General features: G+C 44.8%; 3 protein-coding genes across 8 annotated transcripts in view; 2 read left to right on the top strand and 1 right to left on the bottom strand.

Annotated features, from left to right (window-relative positions):
- Window positions 1-1973, top strand: part of srcin1a (SRC kinase signaling inhibitor 1a) — a 54552-nt gene extending 52579 nt beyond the window's left edge. For all 6 annotated transcript variants that reach the window (XM_079177586.1, XM_079177585.1, XM_079177584.1 and 3 more), the window contains one exon: window positions 1886-1973. In XM_079177586.1, coding sequence (XP_079033712.1) covers window positions 1886-1891 — 6 coding nt within the window. In that variant the 3' untranslated portion in view covers window positions 1892-1973. The remainder of the gene's footprint in view (window positions 1-1885) is intronic.
- Window positions 1974-2231: 258 nt separating this feature from the next.
- LOC306709257 (uncharacterized protein) lies at window positions 2232-2804 on the top strand (the record flags this gene model as incomplete). Its single annotated transcript, XM_079177324.1, has 1 exon — window positions 2232-2804. A coding segment is annotated over one exon (573 nt), but the record flags the coding sequence as incomplete, so codon positions are not given.
- Window positions 2805-7850: 5046 nt separating this feature from the next.
- Window positions 7851-21132, bottom strand: fmnl1a (formin-like 1a). Its single transcript, XM_079177426.1, has 25 exons — window positions 20570-21132; window positions 17468-17551; window positions 17005-17091; window positions 16839-16912; window positions 16050-16133; window positions 15814-15957; window positions 14859-14967; window positions 14452-14528; window positions 14221-14314; window positions 13814-13888; window positions 13608-13718; window positions 13090-13239; window positions 12902-13003; window positions 11356-11926; window positions 11141-11265; window positions 10817-11019; window positions 10474-10708; window positions 10323-10391; window positions 10153-10233; window positions 9712-9841; window positions 9462-9625; window positions 9276-9377; window positions 9087-9188; window positions 8347-8452; window positions 7851-8235 (listed from the first exon to the last, which is right to left on the bottom strand). Exons 1-25 carry the CDS (start codon window positions 20753-20755, stop codon window positions 8171-8173), a joined length of 3330 nt encoding a protein of 1109 aa, XP_079033552.1. The 5' UTR covers window positions 20756-21132; the 3' UTR covers window positions 7851-8170.
- Window positions 21133-21494: the final 362 nt, after the last annotated feature.

Here is a 21494-nt window from a genome sequence, read left to right as displayed (position 1 = left end):
ACCGACAGGAGTAGCAGCACGGGAGCAAAGCAATGTCCTGCTGTGGACGGCGGTAGCAGCAACATGTGTTTTATCAGTTTAACTGTAAGCTATGTTTAGAATATGTCCTTTAACTTGCCGTCAGACAGCCGTTTCCTTGGCTCTCTTCAAAGCCACAAGACTCCAATGACAGAAACAGTTAGAGTTATTGTGTATATTTGGTGAATCCAATCTTAACACTTTAAAACCCCAAAGTTTCACAATTGCACGAACAAACCATCCGATCGAGGCAGCCGTACACAAGCAACCCTTGTGTTCTGCGAGGTAGAACTACGGTTTCTTTCAATGGAGCATAGATAACGGCTTTCTGATGGCGAGGTAAAGCGATGGAGATATTCTAAATATAGCGTACACTAGATTTCGCTAAACTACGTTTTGCTGCTGCCTCCGTCCACAGCAGCGCGTGTCTTTACTCCTGTGCTGGTACTCCGGTCTGTTTGGGTAAATAATACACTGACTATGGATAAGTACCTCATATACCACTTCAAAACATCCCAACTAGCCCTTTAATGCTGAAGTCTATTGTTAGTTTATGCTCTGATGCTATCTGTGCGTGTTAATTGCGGGAGTTTAAATGAACAGAGCCTCTCTGGTGGTGCTCAGGCTGCCTGCTCGCTAAAGCTTTACTCAGACATTTAACGCACCAATCCAGGCACGAGGATCCTTCAAAAATCAATGTGCTGGATAACAGACCGTTCAAAGCCACAATTTCTCCCCGTTTACTTTGGCACCGATCAAGTAGGGCACGACAACGTGAGTCGCTTTCACGCCACGAAACCCTATTTCCATTTCCCGTTTGACCCTCTCATTACTTCTGGCGGTAAAACAGGCCAGTTAAATGTGCTGGGCATGAGGCCGGGGGTTTGTGAAGGACCTATATCCTGGGAGGCTGTGGTTTGGCAGGCAGCTCCGGTGTGCGTGAGATGAAGAGCAGGCCACTCTGCTGCACTCACAGACCAGAAATAAATGTGTCGGCCGGGCTTGAGAGGAGTTCCTCAAGCAGAAGGAACAGCCCCGCTCTCTGGGGACGGTTGGCAGCACAGGCTCTGGAACTGCAACAGAGCAGGTGAAAGCCTCCCAGCGGTGGCCGTCTAGACCGGCACACCTGCTCTCCTTTCATACAGAACTAAACCCCATAATCCCTAAACAAACGCCTGCTTTAAAACTTTTACAGCCACAGCAAAAACTCTCCAGTCGCTTCTTATGAAAAGCTCAAATAAAACTTCCCTAAAGTGTAAAATACTTAATAATAAAAATTGAAGCTCTTTCTCGCTCTCATCTCAACACTCCGGTGTATTTTCCTTCATCTGACCCCTGCAGATAAAACCTACAAATTGTTTCTGACAGATGCATTCACTGAACTCCACCTGCAAAAAGAGAGACCAAATACATGTGTGAAATGTGTTCCCCACCAGTTTCATACTGTTGGAACGGTGCCACCTAGTGACTCGTTCCAGCATTACATGAAGGGAACTGTGTGATGCTGCCCGTCGGTCCGAATATTTTGCATTCTCTTTAATGAGTAAAAGTCATTAAAACGTGTCAAAATAAAATTTGGTCAACACCAGTGTGATTTACATTGTCACGTAGTGTTGCACCGTTTATCAGTGGTCTGGTCATCATGTGTGGGAGCACCACACATGCTGAAATCAACCTGAATAACGATCTCCTGTGTTTGTCTCTTGTTCTGTTCTCACCTTCCCCCCCCTTACCCCTCCACTACCCGTTTCTTCCGGCATTCGTTCCTGTGGTCCACCTCATCCACCCCGTGTGAACCCGTGCCGCCCTGCAACCCCCCACCCCCCCCCCCCCCCCACCGTCCTGCCCTACTACTGTGACCCTGCAGCAGTGAGCGACCTGTCCGTGTCCAGCCTCTTTAGCGTCCTTCTCCTCCTGTCCACCTGAGAGAGCGACACACATCCATCTGCCCCCCCCCCCCCCCCCCCCCCCTTTTTTTACTTTTATCAGCTTCTTTCACATCTCCAGTGTTTACTCCAAAGTCTACACTGAACCCCAGCCTGTATGCATTTGTGAGTGTGTGTGTGTGTGCGTGTGTGCGTGCGTGTGCAAGCATGCATGCACGGGCATGTTTGACGGTGATGGTAAGGGAAAGTGCTGCGGGGGGAGGGGGAGGACAGTGCCCAGCCAATTTCAAGACTTAAATCTTTCATGGTTTTCCCTTTGATCCCTGAAAACCTCCACCCCCCCCCCCCTCCTCCCCCTCTTCTGTGCCCCCGCTCTACCTGAAGGCCTCGGGGACCAACAGCAGCATTGAGCCGTACCTCTCTGGTATCAAAACGGGACTTCTCTCAGGCCGAGTGACCTCTCCTGCAGCAGCGTTCGCCCCCGGCCTGAGGAAGTACCCCCAGGAGGGAGCGAAGCCCTCCCTCACACCCTCCTCCAGCCAAGCCAAGGCCCTGCTGGTGAGCCTGTCGGCCTCCGGTCTGAGCGCCGAGGCCCTGCTCCTCTCCTCCACCCTCCGCCATCGCCGCCTTCTACGTGAGCAGCAGCGAGCCTCCTCCTTGCCTCTGCCCAGGAGCCGGTCCTCCCCCACTACTCCCACTGCTTCCTCCCCCTCCTCTTCCTCTTCACCCACCACCCCGACTCCTTCCCTGTCTCCCTCCTCTCCCACCTCTTGGGGTTCCCTCGCCCTCTCCCCTGCTGCGGCTCCCAAACCCAGCGGTTGTAGCTCCAGCCTCAACAGCTGCAAGGAGGGTGGCGGCGAGCATGTAAATACGGATCTCGCCTCTGGCAACTCTCGGTAATGAGGAGGAGGAGGAGGAGGAGGAGGAGGAGGAGGAGGAGGAGGAGGAGGAGGAGGAGGACGACATGGGAGACTTCAAGCACCATCACATCATGAACCATAAAGAGAAAACAACTGCATTATGGGAAATTCCAGCGTTGTTTGGTGTCCTATTTTCTTTCAGGACTTTTTTTCTCTTCTTTATTTCTCCTCTCTCTACTTTTGGCCTCTCTCCACTATGTTTTTCATATTTCCATGGCAAGAACAACCGTACTGTAGACGGAGTCACGAGTTTCCTGCTCTGATCTGGGTCCTCCGCAGTTCTCTCCCACGCCGTCGTACTGCCATGTTTGCCAGATAGCGGGCGCACAAACGGAGCTCCCCTCCTACCAGCTGCCTGCTGCGAGCTGATGTGGTCTGGATGGATTTAGCGGCAGTAGCAGTCTCATGTAGACCCTCACTCAACGGGGTTCTTAGTGGAGTAGACGTCATTTCTAGACTGTGACTTTTATCATAGAAAATAGAGCTGCAATAATCACCAAGTGAGTCCAGTAGTTGTGTGTGTTCAGGATAATATTGCTCTCACTTACCCGCATCACCTGGCAGAATGTGCTCAGAAAAAAATACTAAAAAAGTAGATCAAGGTGATGATTGTGGTTTCACACTGTTTTGTGTAAAAAGGGCATTTGTGGCTTTTCTGGCATCACCTGTGTTTTGAACTCTGAACTGGTGCTATATTTTCCCCTCCGTCTGTACACACTGTGTAAAGAGTTTACATGATTGTCCCCACTCCCCAAACTTTGACCTGCGCTTTGTTTAACGTGTACATTCCACCCTCTGACTTTGATTTCACGACACGCCGTTTGAATATTTATATGCATCCCTACAGAATGACATCCTTGCATCGAAGATGAGGAACGATTATAAGGAAATGTTCAACTTTAAAAGTGTATTCACAAAAAGCACATTGTAGGGAGCAGTGTTATAACGGCACATTTCTATTTATAATAGAAGCAGGAGGCACACGAACAGGAGGGAAGAATGCGAGCGGTGAATTGTACAGACATGTTGAATCTCTCTATATGTGTATTAACTAGTTAGTTATGACAATCAGGATGTTTCCGCAGTAGCGTCTAACAGGTTGCTCTGACGTTTTAAGCACCTGACATCACAAACCTTCCCAAAGACTCGAGCACACACACACACACAAACACACACACACACGGTGATGAATAACACACACAATCTGTCACACATTCTGCACTTGTAAAGCCAAGCTGTTTTGCAGAAGCACAGGCTCGACTAATGTTATTTGTTTCAGCAAATGTTGTGTGATTTTTAAGTGTGTTGCACCACTGATTGAAATAGAGCACTCTGGTAAAAACGTGCCACATCCACCGCTGGTCCACAGAGCGACGGATCAAGTGGTTTCTTTTGAACTTCAAGGTTATTCTGATGGGAAGCAGCTTCCAAAGTATTTCGCAATTTGCAGGTCTTATTGTAAAACATAAAACCTTCTTTGAACGAGAACAAATATATATATATATATATATATCTTTCACTGCAGTGAACTGATTGCACTTCAACGTCTACGGCACTGTTTCAACCCTTTTTGCATCGTTTGAAAGAAGAAGAAAAGTTAATGAGCACATATTCAGATATAGCTTGACTCTTGAAGGGCCTGAGATGAGAATATAGAAATATAAAAAGTAAGCACAGTTTCCTCACAGAGACTTGACCCTTCCCTCCGATCTTGATCTTGTGAATCTGCCTAAATTTGATGAGCACAAAGCTACAAATGCTCCTTGAAGGAAGAAAAGAAAACACCCCTCCATATTTAAATTCTGTACGTTAGATCCCCAATATTGCCGTTGCCTCATTTGGTTTCGTTACCTGCATGTTGAAACATTAATGAATGTGAGGCCTTTGGTGTGCATCGATGACGGGAGTCGTCACTATTTATAGCACATCAGAGGCCCGTCAGTGATTCCCTAAGTGTACGCCCGGCACAAGGAACCATTTTGAAGCTCCCTGTCCTGTTATTGCCTTAAGGCTGCCCACTGGGGAGGTGATGAGGTTGAACGGACGGTCATAGACAAAGTGATCCCCCCCCCCCTAGAATGGCTGTGAAATGTGAAATCGATTCTTTGTGGCATTGAGATTAAAACATGTGCAAAAGGGGGATTGTGTCAAAGAGGAAGGCAGCTTGAGGAAAGGGGATTAGTTTGGGGGACATGTGTTTGAAGGCTCCTTTAATAAGGCCGGCTTTGACTCGCCCTCGTCTCCATCGAGAGCGCTCGTGATATAAAAGACCCAAAGAGATGAGAGGAAGGGTCTGACAGTCTGAGCGCCCGTTAGGCGGCCGTTCTTTCCCTGCCCCTCTCACTTTGCTTTGTCTTTGGTGTGAGGAGCATTTGAGATAAAAAGAAAAGTCAGTCGAGGTTATCCTAGGACAAAGTTTAAGGCCTCAATATGAACAGTAACTGTGTGCAATATGTAATTGGCACTATCGCAATTTTGCAAACGCAGTGCTCCTTGCCTTTGTGAAACTCCGGCCTGTTTGTCTGCAAGGACCTGCAGCCATGTTTGTTTTTATCCCAGTGCCTCAAAGACTTTGTTTCTGTTGATCTCTGTGTTACAGTATTAGATCAGCAGCAGTTGACAGAAGAACACTTTTACCCAAAGAAGAAGGCTCCTCCAGTTGGCTTGTTCCTATTTTTCGCAGAAGAAAATTTCAAAAATACTTGAAAGCCAAGTCAGTGTGTGTCCGGCTGCAGCGGTGGCATTTGACTTAAAAACACTCCCAGAGCTCGAACAATGTGCAAAACTGCGAGCTGGCAGCGCAGCGACGTGAAGCCGCGCCCCCGGGTGCTCTGTGGCTCCGCCAGGCAGGTCCGGGCCCCGGGTTTCATATTGAGTGAAGTCAAACGAAAGGAATTCACTTACTCATGCCGTTTCACACTCGAATCCATAAAACTCTCCGAGTTAAATTTGCTGCATTTGCGTCCGGTGAGCGTTGGGGGAGGAAGTGTTCACGCTTGGCTGCTTTCCCCGAGTAAAGCGCGTTGATGAAAACCTCCCAGAGTCGCGTGAGCGCGCGCGCTCTTGGATTGATTTCTAGTGTTGGTGGGCTGTGATTTCAACGTGGCCGGAGGCCCCTGGCAATCAGAAACACTCATGCAAACTTGAAATGAAACATAGAAGAAGTATACATATATAAATATATCTAAGTGAGATGTTTGTGTATGATATTATAACTGTGAAGAAAAGTGTGATATATATATAGGCCTAGATTAAATTATATACTGTACAATGTCATCATCTCTTCAGTTTTATATATTAGTGACCATTTTGTACAGACTTTTCTTTTTTAATTCATTGAGAGAGATAATTACATTTCACACTGAGATTATTTATTCATACGCAGAACATTTTTATATTTGTTTAAAAACATCTGTATAGATAACAGTTAGCCTCTGTAATATACGCTGAAGTTCATTTTTAAATTCTAGGGTTTTCTTTACGAACGCCGAGTTAGATTTTATGTAAGTTAGGTTTTTTGAAAAGCTTGTCCCTGAAATTGCTCGTTCAGCTCGTCTGCACCTTTGCCTCCTTATGTGAAGGGTCACTATTGAGGTGTAAGGGGCTGGACCAGTGCCTGTGCTTATAGGGGCTTATTTTGCTACTATCCTTTTGATTTGGGGGGGTTGTTTTCTGTGTTTTCTGTTGGGTTCCACCCCATCCCGTGTTTGTGATTCAGCTGGTTGAGTTGGAGACGTTCAGAGACGCAGATATTGTGGTAACTACATGTGAACGGTGAGTTTATAGACCCAAAAGGCTTCACATAGAGCCGTGCTGCTTTGACGAGAAGTTACATGGCTTTAATTTCCCTCCTCCTGTGTCATGATTGCACGTGAACGAGGAGCGGTAGCGATGTGAATGTGGATGCTCAGTGCAACAAAAAAAAAACCTCCATTCAGAGACAACAGGCTCTTCATCGTTACAACAGGGGTGAAGAAGATTTAGTTGCACTGAGTGGCTTTAAGTCGCAGTTTAGCTAAACCGCAGAAGTTGTTAGAACCACCAAGACGGACCAATGAGGGAATCATGCGTTGAGTTGTGTGAATTAAAAGTTGTATCTCTTCCTTTTGCCATTTTTTTTTAAATAACAAACCTACATTCTGTAGTATGTATATGAGATTTTTACATGAATGTGTGGATGTTCAAAAATCTTGGCATCAAAAAGTAGAAAAACAAAAATTGACTTGTAAATAGGCCGAGTCATTCCTAGCGAGTTCAACGGATTGTTATGTCCAAAAGAAGATGTTTTATTAATAAACTATGACGATGGGGTACAAAGGTATATACAAAACAATGCATGTATAGTCTCAAGCAATCGCACGGTGCAGTCGAGAAGAAAAAAAAAAAAAAAAGTCGTCTACATGTTTTCTCAGAAAGAAATGAGGAAGAGAGAAGAAGAGAGAAGCGGTTCTACGTTCGGAGGTTTTACAAACATGACGAATGAGATATTATTTTGATATCTGTGACACAGGCATGTTCAGTCTTCACTGTGATGTCATGTGACGATGAGGATGACGAGGGGTGTTGGATGTCGCGAGGGATTCTTGGACGCACCAGAGACGACGGTGCGCTCTTTCCACAGAGTGATTCTCCCATGTGTAGAGTAGTGTGATATAAGAACAAAAATAATACAGAAAATAGATCTATAATATAATGACGTATAAATTCAAAAGCCTACTGATACTGGGGATACTAATTTATCAGTGTGGATGCCATGATATTCTGTGAGAAATGTGTGTGTTTTTCCCGTGAGAAGACAGTCGGCAGTTGAACCTGCCTTCTTTTGTACATAATTTGCTGTGATTGTGTGTCCAATAAAGTGCAGCTCTCTTGTACAGTGGCGGCGTCTGATCTTGATTTATAATGACCTGTTTATGTTGTCGGGGAATGAGTGGTGGTGGTTTTATTTTAGCAACAGGAACTGTGGATGTTGCATCGCGGAGTCAGATCAAAGCTCTCACACAAATACACAAGTTCTGTCTGGAAATAAAGTCATGATTTTGGTTTAATTACTAGGATACAACTGTACGAATTCAAAGCATCCAAAAGTCGTTAGGCGCCACAAGAATACATTGTTTTTAAGCAAGATTTGTAATCAAATTGGCTGTATAGCATTAAAAAATAACAAATAGTTCCAACTTCAAATTCCTATTTACACAACAAATTCACCCTAAAATGTTAGCAAAAATACACACTGCCACATGGTTAATTATATATTTTTGATATACTGTATATACAGCACATTTAAAGCGTGGTACTCTGTGGTTCCGGTTCCGCTTTTAAAAAGTCGTGGAACAGAAGCTGCCTCTAAGTGTCCTGGCGCTGGGCGGGCCGTCGACCATCCGTCCGCCTGTACGGCGTGTTCCTCAAATCTAAAGGCAGAGCAAAAGACGGGAGCTTTTCAACAGCACGTCAACATCAAACTTGCTGCATCCCTCGTCTGAAAACACGTGACTCCTCCAGGGAGCGTGGAGGTACCGTACCTGTGATGATGTCCTCCAGAGCGCCGTCCTTCCCCTCGCGGACCTGAGGCTTCACCTGCCTCTTCTTCAGCTCTGCTATCAGGTCCATCTTCGGCATCATGGGCCCCTGGAGGAGAGGAAAGCGTTTGGAATCAAAGTCGATAAGTAGCAGAGTTTGAGTGTCACGGGTGTAAGTCACAGATTTGTTCTAGTTGATGGTTTATGTTGCATGAAGTATTTCTGAGAAAACTGCTCCTTCACAATAAAACATAAGCCACTTAAGGTGCAATGTGTAAGATTTGGCCAAAATGTTTGTTCAAAACATTCCAGAGGTTGCAGAAGTAGAGCTGGCCCGAGGGGCTTTTCAATAATTCATACACGGTCCGTGTGTGTTTCACAGTTTGTTTATTGGATTAAATCCAAAGTGGCAGGAACGATAAAAAAAACGACTGGCACCTTGACGAGATGAAGGTGCGTGTTGTTTTCTCTTTTCTGCCAATTTCGATTTAATCTAATAAACAAACTATCAAAACACACACAGATCGCACAGCCTCTGTTTACGGCTAGTGTGAACTATCGGCCGATTCTTTAAATAACAGGAAGCTGTGAATTTAGATTGCGTGGACCCAGAAGTAGAGGTGAAGTGCTGCTCCCTGTTTCTTTGCTGCAGGATGCTGCATGTTACACAGCGCACCTTTACAAACAAAGTTCATAACATCTCTGATGTGTCATTCCTGAAGACTGGACCTTTGACCTCTCACCTTTTGTACCCCGGCCTTGTTCGGAGATGAGGACGCCTTTTCCTCACTGCTCTCGCTCTGTCTCTCCATTTTCTTTTTCTGCTCAATCTGTTGCTGTGCCGCCTGTGTTCAATCAAGGACAAGGTCATTAACATGCCATGCCAACGATTGTAATGGATGAATATCCGTAAACCTACCACACCTCCTCACCTTATAGGCCTTTATCAAGCGTCCAAACGTCGGGAAAAACATGGAAGGCTGCGTGGTTTTGGGGTTCTCGCTGAAATACTCCACCACAGAGCCGTATGCCTCCTAGAAGGTGTCAGACATGTTATATGTCTAAAAGCATGTAGTGAGGCGTAATCTGTGTACATTTGACATGAATTACCAGCTAACCTGTGCCGTCTTGCTGTCTTTGATCAAAGTTTCCAGCTGCTCACTGTTGGTTTTGATGAAGTCCTTCAACACGGGGCTGTCGTCCTGCACCAGGAACTCCTTTTTGGTCATTTCCATTCCCCGTTCTAACGAGCGGATGTCCTGAAGGATGCCGTCCAGTGACACTGGCAAAGGAACAAGTGTGTTTAGTAACGCTCCCATTTTAAAATCACAAGCTACGTCACTCGCTTGACTGTTGGTGTGAATGTACCGAGTGCTGCCTTGTCCACAAAGTGGATCTCGGTGTGGAAGTTGGCCAAGTCGGCGTATTTTTCCTGGATGATGCTGGTGATGAAGTGAAGAAGCGTCTGCGAGCGGTCCGTTGACTTCGTCTCCAACAGCTGAAAAGTTAAGTGTTGACAAAGTTGATTTAGTTATTACAGGTTTTTGTTTTTTTAAATCAAGATGAGTAACTTTTGCTGAATAGCATTCGCTTTGCCCACTCGGACAATAATGGGATAAAGGTCAATCTATCTAAAGTTTGCTAACATTAGCTACCATTTTGCTAATGGTCAGACCAGACCAAGTAAGGCTGTTAGGTTGAAAGCATTAGTGTACTGAATTAAGAATGTGTGTTATTTCTCATTTCAAAAGTAACATATAGTCTCGCTTTCTATTCAAAGAGTAAATGTAAACAGAAAATGCTACGTACAAGGTCCAGACTCTGCAGCCGGAAGCCGTACGCTGCACCCCTCTTACTGCTGTTCATGTAGTTGCCAAAGGCGAGAACGATCTGAGGGGAACACGTTGGTTAGAAGGTTGACTTGTGCAAAATCTCACGTTTTGAAGCTACGTCAGAATGTTGAATTCTCTTTTACTTACTTCTAAGATCTTTTTCAGTTTGGTTGAAGACTTGATGGACATGGACGCCGCGATGATGGAGTTCAGTTGCTGTGGATGAAGTGAGAACAAAATCAGTGCGTCTGTTAAGGAGCTTAAATCTGAAGTCAGGATTGCATTTGACAAAACTGACCGGCTGCAGGCGTTTGACCATATCCGGGAAGTTGCCCATGAAAGTGAAAGTGTTTATCCGCTGCTTCAGACGGGGAATCTTCCCAAAGCGTAAAACGAACTGATCCTCGTCCGTCAGCTCCTCCAGCGGGCGGCCGTCCTTCTCATAGTTGAGCAGCAGCTTCATCTCATAATCTGATGGTATGAAGGGCACGAGTATTTCCAGCAGGTCTATGGACAAAGTCTTCTGGTCATACCTGTGCAAAATATAGCAGTGAAAGTCACAGCAGTCAGTGCATGAGAGCGAGAACGGAGGATTGCCGAGGAATGCCAACAATGCAACAGATTTTCCAAGAAGCACATACGTCTCGATGGCGGTGCAGATAGCGGACGGGTTCATTCCCCCTCTGCGTAAAGTGATGGCCAGATTCTTCGCCTTGTTGGCTTCGATCAGGGTCGTCTTGCTGGGGGCCTTCTGGACCACCTTCTTCTTGATGTTGGACAGGTCTGTTGGATTCCCCTGGGCCCTGGTCTTAAACTGTTCCTCAAACATATCCATGTTCAACTCCTGATGTAGACAGAATGAGAGACGGAGAGAGAGAGATGAGAAGGTCAGGATAAAAAAAAAGTGTTTTTTTCTGATAAATTGTGCAGGGCAGGTGAAAAATGAAATGGCGGCATCTTCTTACATCTAAGACCTTCTCGTCATCCAGGTCGTTGAAAACGGTGCCTGTCACCTGGTTTGGTTTTAAGGCCTGCCAGTTTAACAATGGCATCCTGAACTTGGTCTGAATGAGCTTCTTGGTCTTAACCGCTGAGGAAACAAAGAAAGAACAATCAAACAATTACCATCTTTACTGCTACAACTCTATTTTTAGTACTTTTCTTCTGTCGGGTTCATTACCAGAATGAGGGTCTGGTGCTCCAGGCGGTGGAGGCGGTCCAGCACCAGGTGGAGGAGGCGGTCCAGCACCGGGCGGGGGAGGTGGGGGTGGGGGTCCAGAACCAGGTGGGGGAGGAGGTGGTGGTGGACCTCCTCCAGGAAGAGGCGGAGGAGGAGGAGGTGGGGGCACAGCACCGCAACCTCCTAGAGGAGGCAGTGGTGGAGGTGGAGGCGGAGGAGAGGCAACCGACCCCGGGCCACCGAGAGGAGGAGGGGGAGGTGGAGGAGGTGGTGGAGGGCCAGAGGCAGGAAGGCTGGCTGATGGGGAAGCAGAATCAGGGACAGAGGCCTGGACGTATTCGACCACCGTGACGGGCATCACCTGGATGTCCAGACCTCCGGAGGGACTGCGTCCCAGTCGGATCAGCCCCTTGTCCTGCAGCTCCTGGACCTTCTGCTCCAGCTCTGAAGCCATCTGAGGGGGGAAAGTGCTCAGACGCTCCCTGTCCTTCTCCCGCTCCCTGTCCAGCTCCCGCTCCCGCTCTCTCTGCTGCAAGGCACCGACCTGGGAACAGGACTCTCGCAGGCTTTCCTATCAGACACAAACACGGATGTAGAAACGCAGCTCATCTCCACACGGAGCATTTAATACACAACACATCTTCACACTTTGAACACTAACATGCTCACAACGACAGTGCTCACATGCTGATGTTTAGTAGGCAATGTTTAGTGTGTTAACATTCTGTGTAGAAGCTGTTTCACTAGATCTATTTTACTATTATTTGTTATTTTGGTAGTTATTGTTGTTGACACTAGGGGCACTAAGCACCAGATGAAGCACTTGTTCAGGTGAACCGATAAAGTGTGTTAATGTCAGGTGATGCACCAGGAAGTGAAATGTTGTTTTCACCAGAGCAAGAGAGAGGCAGCGTGATGAATTCATGTTTGCTTTGCTATACGTGGATCTTGCCTGGACGTTGCCTGAGTACAATCCGTCTGAAAAGGTGCATCAGTGGCCTTTTGATGTAAGTTTTGTTTTTTCAAGATTTTTTTTACATGCTGAAATTTGCTGATTAACACAAAACACAAATTAGTTTTGCAGGAATTTGATCATAAACCATAGTTATTGACAAAATAAAATATTGACCTTGTGGTGGTGCTAGACGAAAAGTTAGAGACTCACCATTACAATTAAAATTCATTATTACAATTCATTGACTCATGGTGATGCTAGAGGAAAAGTCAGGTCATTAGGATTCATCCTCTTAGATCTATGAATGTCTGTAAAGAACTGTCAAATCATTGTTGAGATATTTCAGTCTGGACATCCTCAGAGCCAATGTCGCTATCAGGGTCGAAAACGCGAGGTCATTTTGATTTATTTGAAGAGTGCAAATGTTCTCATCTTTCTTATTTCATATTGAGGATGATTAGATTTGACTTTCATATTAAGATTATTAAAATAAAGTGAACTGCCACTCTTTTGACCTCATTATAACTGATCACACCTTGCCTGGCTGATTAATCTTATTAAACACTGTACATGTCACGGAGCAGCTCTTACTTTGAGCAGCTCAGTCTCCTTGGTGGCCTGCATGAGCTGAGTCTCAAGTTCAGACATTCTCTCTGCAGTCTGAGTCTCGACCTCCTGAAGCCGGGCGCTCAGCTGCAACACACAAAATGATATTGTCAAAGCGTCAAGTAGTCTTTTTGTTCACGGAGGCTCCTGTTTGCCTTTCATTTGCGGCCGACCTGCACGTTGTGTTCCTGCAGGTCGTCCACATGCTCCAGCACTCCTCCTCTGTTCTCGGCGTCCTCCAGCAGGGCGCCGACATCCAACACGTTGTCCAGGTAGGCCTGGATCTGGACCTGCAGCTTCTCGCTCTCTGTTTGCTTCAGACGCTAACACACAAACACGCACTATTAATAAGTATGATCTGTTACATGTTTTAAAGTAATAATATACATACAATAAGCAAGTAAGTAATCCAACGGTAATTTATTAAGCGTTTCATAATATATTCCCCGTTTGATTAATTTAGACATTTTCTCTCGACCAATATTTGCCTCCAGCATGAAAGTAGGGAAGTTGTTATCTGATATGAACAGGTTGTCATCAGCAGAAAGTAAAGGGAAGGTGATGCAGCATGCAGCCTCAATTGACCAGCTGGACGTCACAAGTTAAACTCATCAGATGACATGCGTCACAAGCTGCTCGATGCTTCACACGCCGTCTACACTGACCACTGAGGTTTTTTAAGCAAACTCACCCCGAGATACTTGTCCAACCCGTGGTTCGTGAACTCGAACTGTAGATGAACACGGAAGTTCATGTTCTCCACTGAATGCACCACGATGTTTATGAACTGCATGCAAGCCACCTGGACACAAGACACGATGACGATTAACTATTTAAAAAGTCCCGATATTTGTTACACAGACAGCCAGCGTGAAGGTAGTACGTCTGTGGACCTACCATGAAGTCGATGTTGCAGTCATCGTTGATGAAGTACTCCATCAACTTCTCAAAGCGGTTCTTCTCTTTGCTCACCTGAGGAAAAAACAAATGGGAACTTGTATTTCAATTGTTGCCCACATGGGGGCGTAAAGGGGGCATCGATGCAAAATGTTGTATCTGTCACATCTCAGCTACACAAACAGGGCGTATTCGTACCCTTGCACCGTTCTTGAAATTGCACACACACGCATGACTGCTCCACATGAGCTAAAAGTATGACCACTGTGCATGTGAGGGGCGGATTGTGCCAGTCATAAGATGAGTAATCAACAAGGGGAAGTCTGGCACAATGCAACTGTGAAAGTCAAAATGAAGCCATCGCAATGTAGTAAAAAGAAAAGCTAATACAACAAAACTATTTTCACCTCTTTGAAGTTGTCAAAAGCAGACAGAATGATGTCATGTCCGCCTCTGACGAGACACACGGCGGCCAGCAACTCCAACACGAGGGCTTTGGTCCTGTTGCAGCATAGGACGGGGTTAGATATGGACACACACACACACACACACACACACACACACACACACACACACACACACACACACACACACACACACACACACACACACTTTGTCTCACACACAAGTGCGCTCACCTGGGATTCCTGCTGTTGAGACTGAGGGTGATCTCGTTCACACAGCGCGGGTGAGTCATCACCAGGTTAAAGCCAGACTGAAAGCAGAAGGAAAGCATAAACAACTGTTTTTATTATACTTTAAATCAAAGAATCAGTTTTATCTAAAAGTGGGTTTTACTTCCAACAAGCAAATAATGTCAAAATGTATGTCGAAGCACTGGCAACTTATGTGAAGGAGCAGTGTGTCAGCTCTGTATGATATAAAAGGCTCATTCTACGGTAACGGTACATTAAAGAAAACATACTTATTTATAACATATTCTGATTCTGCCAATAGATCCCTCTAAATGCTACACGCTGTTCATTTAAAAGCCTGTTTCTATGACAGAAAATGAGACATGTGACTGTGTATGTTGAAGCTCTACCTGGTAGTTCATGATGGCTCGCAGGCACATAATGCACACGTGCACGTCGTCTCTCTGGTTGGATGAATGGGACTTCTTATTCATCTTGTTCCCCAGAGTGGAGCTTATTCTGTAGAAGGATAAGAAGCGTATAGACGCATGAATACATCGTTGAGGAGAGGAGAAGCTGCTGTGTGTGTGTGTGTGTGTGTGTGTGTGTGTGTGTGTGTGTGTGTGTGTGTGTGTGCTAATGGTTTGAAGTTGAGGCCCAGAACGGCACAGTTGGCCAATTATAACAAGACTTCCAGCATTGTTGTTGTTGTTGTTTTTTGTGCGTCCACTGACAGCTGAAAATGTTGCAGCAGGTGGAAAGGAAAATAAAAAAGCAAAATACTCCACAAATGAGCAAAGGATATGAATGAATGACAGTGTGCGAAATTGAGGAATTGTCAAGTATATCAAGAGGAACGGTTGTCTAGCAGTAAGAGGAAAGGGAATAAGACGGGCAGCATAAACAGAATGCTATACAATAAATAAATAAAGGCATGTTGAGTGAAGTTAGAAAGACAAAATCATATTTTACAAAGATGAAAAATCTCCTGCTGTTAGTGGATCAAGCAGGGCTGTCCCTATGTATAAGGCCATCTGTCTTAATAATGAAGATTATGTAGATTTGGACTTTAAATATGCAGGGAACAATGGGTGACCGTCACACCACTTCTGCCTTGCGTGACTCTGTTTTCTGACTGTGTGTGCGAGCTGAAAGTTCCTCTTTAATAAGAATTCATGATGTGGAGTGCTCGACATGCTGTATGTATGTATATATATATATATATATATATATATATATATATATATATATATATATATATATATATATAATCACATAATCTGTAGACATCTCTGGGTTATTGAACTCTGTTTCTCGCAGCAGGCTGTGCCTCAAAATAAATCGTTCGTGTCTGGAGCTTCTTACCTGACAGTCAGAGCTCGAGCAGCTCTGGTCATCCCGTGTGACGGGGGGCCGCTGGAGCTTTTGGACAAGTCCTCCATCGACCTCTCTGCTGGTTTCGCTCTCTCTGACAGGCTGCCGCCATTTTCAAAACTCTCCATATCAAACCTAGAGAGAAATAAACATGGTGATAAATAGCTCCATTGTAAGAGCACCATCGGTTCCTCAGAGAGTTTGTTTCCCACCCGGCTGGTACTCACGAGACGTCACTTTGAGCATAAGACAGGTACTCCACCAGGATATCCAAACCTCTGTTCTGCTCGTTGAGAAACTCTTGAGCCCATCTACAAAAAGAGACGGAAAGAAAGAAATGTTTTGTAATTATAGATTTTATGCTCAGATTGGACCTAAAATCAAGATTATGTAACTTTAGAAAGAAGAAATAACACAATGTTGCTCTTACAAAGGAAATTCAAAAGCAATAAACCGCACTCTTGCTCAATACAATGGGTGTGTGTGTGACCAGTAGCTTATGGTGGCTAATGTTAGCAAACTGTAGATAGTTCTTGTTGTGTGACTATTACTGAGCCAGTTTGCTGACTGTATGTGCTGCTGCTACGCTACATCTACACGTGTTATCCTGGAGTTGTGGATTAAAGGTGTTCAGCAAAAGTTAAAGAGTTGAATGCTCGGTGAACTCAAACTGACCATTTATCATAATAATGACACCAATAATTGGTAACTCACTGTGTGTTCCAGTACCCATGAAACCTATTTAGTGTTTATCCTGCAATAGGACATCCTGGTAGTTTATTTCTACCTTAAAGCTACTCTGCGTAGTTCTTGGCCACTAGTAGCGCTACAGAGCAACGCTTTGATGAGTGGGTCCTCGTTGTTCTTTTTACAATATCCACAGGAATGTAAATGCACCCTGCATGAGTACATCGGCAACCCGAAACACATCGGTTTCACAAACTATTCCACGGACTGACAGCTGGCGGGACGAACACGGTAAACGGTGTGTGTGTAAACACAACTTTATTTGTTACCCGATGTGATTGGTGCGAAGCGATATCTCCAGATCTTTGAGGACCTTGGTGGCATCTTGAATCCTTTTCTTCAGCTAAAGTAGGAGCAGAAGAAGCGAGAATCAAAGACGTTGCTGCGCAGAGAGGAGATTAAAGACGTGTTAAATATAAAATGCTTTGCACTGACCCTGCGGGACACCCCTCCTTGATCCTGGTAGAAGCTCCTGATCTTGGCCAGGTACGTGGACGGGGGGCTCTTCACCTGGAAACGCTCCTGGGGAAGAAGCATTCACAGGGATTTTATCAGCAACCCTGAGAGAGACGACTGGACTGGAGGGACGTTTAGCAGCGCACGGTCTCTGAAGCTATTGTTGCCTTTGTGCCATTCAACACAACAGACACAAACCGCTCTCTTGTTTCCATGCCGACGCCATCAGTTGCCACCACAGACAGTGTGATGCAGCGTTACTCACTCTTTACCACATATGAACTCTGGGTATTTATGCACTGAGTCCCCTCTGTCCCGGTGGAGACACAGGGGACAGAAACTCGTATGTTGAGGGTTAATTGTGAAACCAGCTTGTTGTGTGTGTGTGTGTGTGTGTGTGTGTGTGTGTGTGTGTGTGTGTGTGTGTGTGTGTGTCTCTTACCTGATCACAGACTAATTCCCACTTCTTGTCATTGTCATACTGACTCAACAGCTTCAGTTTGTCTGGAGGCAAGTTCATGTAGCTCTGAAAGAGAGGTAAAAATAAAACCCATAAGTTCACATTTGTCACACTTTCTGTTCTAGAATTCATCGTCACTCCTCCAGTGACATTCAGCACACAATTATTAAATCTTTTCTGCCTATGCGACAATATTCAAATCGACCAAACCACACATTCTCCTTCTGAAGGGGGTTATGTGCCTGCCGGAAGCACCGATGACTCAGTGTTTGTATGTACTGTATGTATTTACGGGCGTCACTAGGTGCCACGCACCTCAGAAAATAAATAGCTTTGATCATTACGAAGAAATGAATAGACTAATCTTAGAGCCTTTGTTCGTGTGATGGTGAAGATAGAGATGATGAAACAAGCACATGTAAAAAAAACATTAGAAAACCAACTCCACAACAACCCTTCTTATGTATTTATGATCAGTTTAAATGTAGATTATGGCAATTATAGAGACTTTCTGAAAAGATTGAACTTTTTTTGTATTTATCACATACTGTACATTCCTTGTACATCACATAATATTTCTATCATCCACTCAACTGTATGGAGAACAAGAACCCCCCCACCACCTCCACACCTCTCTGGTGCAGGTTGACTCAATCAGGAGTTGACATATTGCCCAAAAAGTGCAGTTTCACTTTGCGTTGGCACCTTCAACCTCCAGGGAAATGTTTGACTCCTGATGTAAAGGTTAATGGCTTAAAAAATGAATGACTTCATAAACCCAAATTAAGGTTTATTAACCTGATAGGGGAGTTTGTGTGGGGAAAAAAAAGAAAGAAATATTAATTGGAGCCAGAATGGTGCTCGTTGAAATAACAGCCTTTAATTATAAAGTTCAAGTGCTTTCGTTGGTCACTGATTGAGTCAATAATTACATTCTTGTTTATGTTTTGCTCTAAGTTGATTTTATAAAATACATTTTTCCTTCACGTTCACAACACTGCCGCAGTCACCAACCACTGGTCGTTCACCTGATCCAAGACCTGCAAACACACTGAGGATTAACTGACAAAGTCCTTTCAGTTGATGGGTGTTGCTCCTGAATATACCCGCCTTCAAACAGTGTTTCTTTGTCACACCTTAAAAAAACAACAAAGTAAAGCAGAAAAAGAAACGGGCGGTTGCGTTGCTGCAGGGGAGTTTCATACTCGGTGGGGTGAAGGGAGGGGTCTCATTGTGGTTTTTGTGGTACAAACTTACCAAAAAATAACAAATAAAACAAAGTCCAAAGACTCACATGAGTGTTTGTGAGCATGCTCACTTGCATGAACATATGTATGAACTCCCGAAGTTTAGAAACGGTGTCATGCAAATATGAAATCTTGACTTAAGGAAGGTGCAACGTCTCTGAAAATTACATTTAGAGTATTTTACTGAAAGAGGAAGTGAGGTCATATACTCGCATGCAACGCCTGTGAGGGCGTTGTAGGCATGAAATGGCACGGTGCATGTGCACGGTGCATGTGCACGTCTTCTCGTATGATGACATTTCCATCGACAGAAGAGGTTTTATCAGCATACGTGGTTGAATTTGAACATGAAGAAAGTGTTTTCAATATGTGATGATGAGTTTCCTTGATACGGATCAACTTATTTTATGTTACTCAAAGAAATTCATGGGAACATTTGGATGGATGTTTGCATCAATGTTTGCTAATTGTTCAGTTGTTACCAGGTGAAAGAATAAAAACCTGCAAAGCCCACTAGCCATTTCATCATTTTAGCAACAAGTGGATATCTAACATTCTTCTCAATTTCTGTACTCTGTACTTTACGGATTAACATCTACACAGAAAGAAGAAAGCTATCAAACAGTCCCTGGAGGAAACGTCTGCCTGACTGCTGATGTAAGTCTTCACTGTCTTTAATTAGGAACGGCTGTCCAGCAATAAGACGTCCATGAAATGGAATAAGGAGGGCAGCACAAGCAGAATGCGATACGATACAGTAATAAAGGCATATTGAGTTAAGTTCTCTCAATGAGATGGTTTTTGGTCGTCTTGACATTAATATCTGTCGCTCATTAAGTTTCCAGCATCTGTTTGCTTTACACACCTGCAGACTTCACGCTGTTCATCCAGAGACTAAAGATTTGGCTCCATCATTAAGCCATGATGTCACACTTACGTGGAGCATCATAGAAACTAGTGAGCAGAGAGCAAAGTTATAACCATATGGATATACATTTATACATTCAGGTGTAAAACCTGAGTCAAAGTCAACATTGATGTTAATGGAGAAGCTGCAGTGTGTAGTTTATATCCTTGTTTGTTAACTTTTTATGCTCATTAACATGATAACGACCCGGGTAAAAAGATAAAAAATCAGATCTCTGACCTTTTTTAAAAGTTGTTTTTGTTTATTATTTCAGATTTAAATGTGTCAGCAGCTCTGATACTAAACTTTAGGTTTTGATTTTGATGTGTTACTCTTCACGGTGTCTCAAGTGCTTCATCGTGACGTTTCTGGGGTTTTTCAACTTGCTGTAAGGCTGTTGAAAGAGCGGTGGAACATTTGCTTTCCGGTCTTATGGTCTCACTCATGTAAATATGTTGCTCAACTTCCCCTTTGGGGCCAGCCGCCTCAGCGTGCACTAATCACCCTGTTACTAGCCTGACACTCTCAAATCTAACAAAGAAGCAACGACGTCCTTATAACATCACTTTTAGTGTGATAACTCTACAGTTATTGGGCTGTTATTAGATGATTGGGCAAAATTACATCTTTGCAAAAATGACATTTAAAGGAGATATTTGGCAACGTTTGGCTCTCTGGACCCACCAGACAAATGGGCCTCTGGATTGAGATGTTCTAAAAGATGACGTCTCCAGTCTGTGTTTAGTTACATTGTGTTCTGGCAGCATAAATCACAAGTCCAGAGGGTTCAAAACACGTGCTACCTATATTAACTGTTTTGTGCCTCTGAGTCATATACCTGCATAATTACCCCAGCTTTTACATTAAGCCTCTACTACAGAACCATAGCTGGTAATATACCGAGGGCATGGTCTCTGTGCAGCCACTCACCAGCACCACATTGAAGCGGTCCTCCAGCTCCTCCTCTGGCGGCATGGGTAGTTTAGGGGGAGCCGGCTGCTTCTTCTGCAGGGTCGGAGTGGGGTCACTCATTCCTGAAGCTCCTCCGACTGAGTTTCTGGCCTCTCGCCCCTCAGACGGTTCCTGCTCCAAGCTCCCCGCAGCCGCATTCCCCATCACTAATCTCCACAAGTAATCCAGGAGGAAAGCTTTACACGAACCTTTTCTCCTGAGAAATCGGTGTATTCCAAAAACAGAGATCACTCTGAATGACAAGAACAAGGCAGGCCTAAATCAAACCAAGTGTTTGAGCCTTCAAGGAGAGGAACATCAAGACCCTGGTCTACTGAATCCGCCTTGGTCCTGAGGACAGGGTGGGTGATGAAAGAATGTCGCTCGTCCTCATGTCTGTCCTCGCATCAACTTATCTCTCTCTGTCTACAAGCACCTTTGACAAGAAGGTTACCAGCCTTGCTGGAGGCCTGCTGGGCTCTAAGAAAAGCCCCACCTTTAGTGTCACCCGCTATTCTCTACACTTGTTGACCGCCAACTCCTCTGGTGAGTGGGTACACAGGGCTGCATGTGAGAGGAAGGAGAGGGGAGTGTGACACACTCTGTAACACAAACATAAACCACAGAAGCACAAAAGCAGAAGAGCAACTTCCTGTGCACGACAGCAACAGAAACCGGGGTGGAGGACAGGGTGGAAGGTGAACACGGTAACTGATTGGTGTAGCGTGCAAGAAGTATGAGAATGATGAGAGAGGGAGATAATGTAGCACAGCAATGAAATAAAGCAGAGTGTCAAAGGTTAAAGAAACATATGCGAAGGTGCAGATGTGAAATTAATCAAAGGAAACTTTCTCTCGCTTGTACCGTGAATCCACTTTCACTACACTAGAGCCACTCATCCTCT

The sequence above is a fragment of the Pholis gunnellus genome, assembly GCF_910591455.1.
Source record: "Pholis gunnellus genome assembly, chromosome: 17".
Taxonomy (NCBI): Eukaryota; Metazoa; Chordata; class Actinopteri; order Perciformes; family Pholidae; genus Pholis; species Pholis gunnellus.
This window is presented reverse-complemented; position numbering and strand designations above follow the sequence as displayed.